The 2,430-nt window shown below is 42.8% G+C and overlaps 2 protein-coding genes across 2 annotated transcripts in view; one reads left to right on the top strand and one right to left on the bottom strand.

Moving 5' to 3' along the window:
• LOC101846892 (glutamate receptor ionotropic, NMDA 3A-like) overlaps nucleotides 1-1,005 on the bottom strand; it is a 58,875-nt gene extending 57,870 nt beyond the window's left edge. Inside the window, exon 1 of the mRNA XM_035970950.1 lies at nucleotides 983-1,005. Within this exon, the coding sequence (XP_035826843.1) occupies nucleotides 983-1,005 (23 nt within the window). The remainder of the gene's footprint in view (nucleotides 1-982) is intronic.
• Nucleotides 804-2,430, top strand: part of LOC101845786 (nucleoside diphosphate-linked moiety X motif 19) — a 7,288-nt gene continuing 5,661 nt past the window's right edge. Inside the window, exon 1 of the mRNA XM_005102913.3 lies at nucleotides 804-2,004. Within this exon, the coding sequence (XP_005102970.1) occupies nucleotides 1,174-2,004 (831 nt within the window). The 5' untranslated portion in view covers nucleotides 804-1,173. The remainder of the gene's footprint in view (nucleotides 2,005-2,430) is intronic.

Here is a 2,430-nt window from a genome sequence, read left to right as displayed (position 1 = left end):
TATATATATGGCTCTTTTCGTCAATGTAGACGGTCAACTTAGCTTAAGATGGTCACAAGGTTTTCTTCAAGCAGCTTCTTTCATCACAAATCTTCCTATGTTTGATTTTGAAGCGCAGATTCTGTCTCAGTGCGTGCATGTCAGTGTCGTAGATCGAAGCTCTGTATTTCCGCTGTTTTCCTTTCGTTTGTGGCGCTTCTCAGCCTGGTTGTTTCTAAGGCTGTTCTCTAGCATTTTTTCTTTCCTTTATCATTTTCCTCCAAGTTTTCCTGTGTTCAGCTATTTCTTCCAAGATGTTAACATCTACTCCAAGCTTAGATAAGCTGTTTTTGCAGGTGTCTTTGTACATCAATTTTGGTCTTCCTCTTGGTCTCTTTCCTTGGGCAAGTTCTCCATAGAGAAGTTGCTTCGGAATCCGGTTGTCGACCATTCTCTTGACATGGTCCAGCCACCGCAATCTTTTTAAACACAGGATAGTTTTCATGCTCTGGAGGTTTGCGCGTGCCAACACTTTAACATTAATTTTGTAACCTTGTGGAGAACGTAGCAACAAAAAGTTAAAACCTATTTGATTCTCAGTCTATGTCTTGCAGCTTGTCATTTTTTGTTTCAGCACACAATAGGTCTATATTCATCCCGTATTTATATCAATTTTCGCAGGTTAGGCCTAAAATTCAACATGTTACACCCTCAGTGTAGTTTTACTGGAATTGAGTCGCTGCGAAAGTTAAAAATTCCGTTTTTTACGGAATCGCTACTCTGCTGTCAGAGTGGTCGCCCTTGGGATGTTGTTGACATTTTACAAGCTATGACACGAGAACGAGTGACAGACACTGGACTGAATACGTAACATGTTCACCGCTGCCAAAGTCCAATTGTTTGAATCATCGATCTCTCAGATTATGTTATGCTGTATCTAAGTATTTAGAATCCTGTGACAGATGTGAGTGGCAGCAAATAGGCTCAGCAACTACCTGCTTGCCTGTCCTGTGCTGTATCAACCATTGTTTCGTAGTTTCAGTGTAAGACTGTAGGCTGCACAACATCAACCAACAAGCTCAAGTTGTAGATGTAGGAGTAGGAGGAGTGCCGTATAAAAAGTAAAGTGTAGATCTAAAGCTTTCAAGTCCTCAGAAAAACGAAATTTTGAGGTTCAAAGCCTACGACCTTACAATGGCAGCTGTGTTAAAACATTGGAGGGAAGCAGCAACCCTTATACTTGTCAGCTCCTCCAAACTTTCACGAGTTGGTTTTCAGTTCGTGTCTAATTCTGAACAAGGGTCTGTAAAAGAGAAAACAGATGATCATGTCCTCAGACACATCACTGGAAACGATTTATCAAAGCTCAAACCTTTAAACAAACCTGGTTCTGAGAATTATGAACTTTTATTACTAAAACGAAGCAGCAAAAGCAAATTCATGCCCAATCTTTACGTCTTTCCTGGTGGGGTTGCAGTGGACTCAGACTTTCAGTCTACTTGGCTTGAATTGTTCAACTCTCTAGGTTCAGAAGTCCAGCGGGACATGTTTAGTAATATGTCTGCTGGATCATCTCTTGCCGCACCTATGTTTTCTCGGAGAAGAGATGAGAAATTTTCTTCAATTCCAGCAGAAGTTGCTTTTCGTATCTGTGCAATTAGAGAAACATTTGAAGAATCTGGTGTGTTACTAGCATGGCCAGCCAAGCTTGCAAAGAGTGTTGGCAGATCCCTTCTATCACCAAGTCAAGCAGGCTCCTGGGATTCTTTCTTTGATCTGCCGATTGATACTCATGATATATCTGAATGGCGGCACCGTGTGAATGCCAACCCAGATGAGTTTTTTAATATGTGTCGAGAGTTGGATCTTCTTCCAGCTATTTGGACACTGTATGAATGGTCGAACTGGCTAACTCCAACCACTGCTGAAGAAAACAGACGGAGGTTTGACACGGCTTTCTACATCTGCTGCATTGACCATAAACCTGAAGCTGCTGAGGATGAAGGAGAGACAGTCAATGCTCAGGTACACGGCTTGTTCTGAAATTCTTCAACTCTTGTCCAACTTGTCTGGCAGTAAAATTTTAAAGTTAAATTAATGAACTCTTTTGTTGCCTTTTGTAGCAGAAATGGGTATAAATAATAGGGGGGGGGAGGGGGGGTTCCGTAACGAGCGACCAGGATGAAACAGTAGAACAGAGAGTTAGGGTTTGGTAGGGGTTGGGTAAGTGAGGCATTAAGATTGTTATTTAAGAGTACGGTACTTATTCAGTCCAGTCTGGGAAGACAGCCCCGTTTATACATTGTTATCGTTCACGCGCGCGTGAGTGCGCGCGCGTGAGTGCGCGCGCGTGCATGTGTGTATGTATGTGTGCGTGAGAGAGAGAGAGAGAGAGAGACAGACAGACAGACAGACAGACAGACAGACAGACAGACAGAAGGGGGGGGGGTT

This window comes from Aplysia californica, unplaced genomic scaffold (assembly GCF_000002075.1).
Source record: "Aplysia californica isolate F4 #8 unplaced genomic scaffold, AplCal3.0 scaffold00348, whole genome shotgun sequence".
Taxonomy (NCBI): domain Eukaryota; kingdom Metazoa; phylum Mollusca; class Gastropoda; order Aplysiida; family Aplysiidae; genus Aplysia; species Aplysia californica.
Note: the sequence above shows the minus strand (reverse complement) of the source record. Positions and strands in the feature narration are given on the sequence as shown.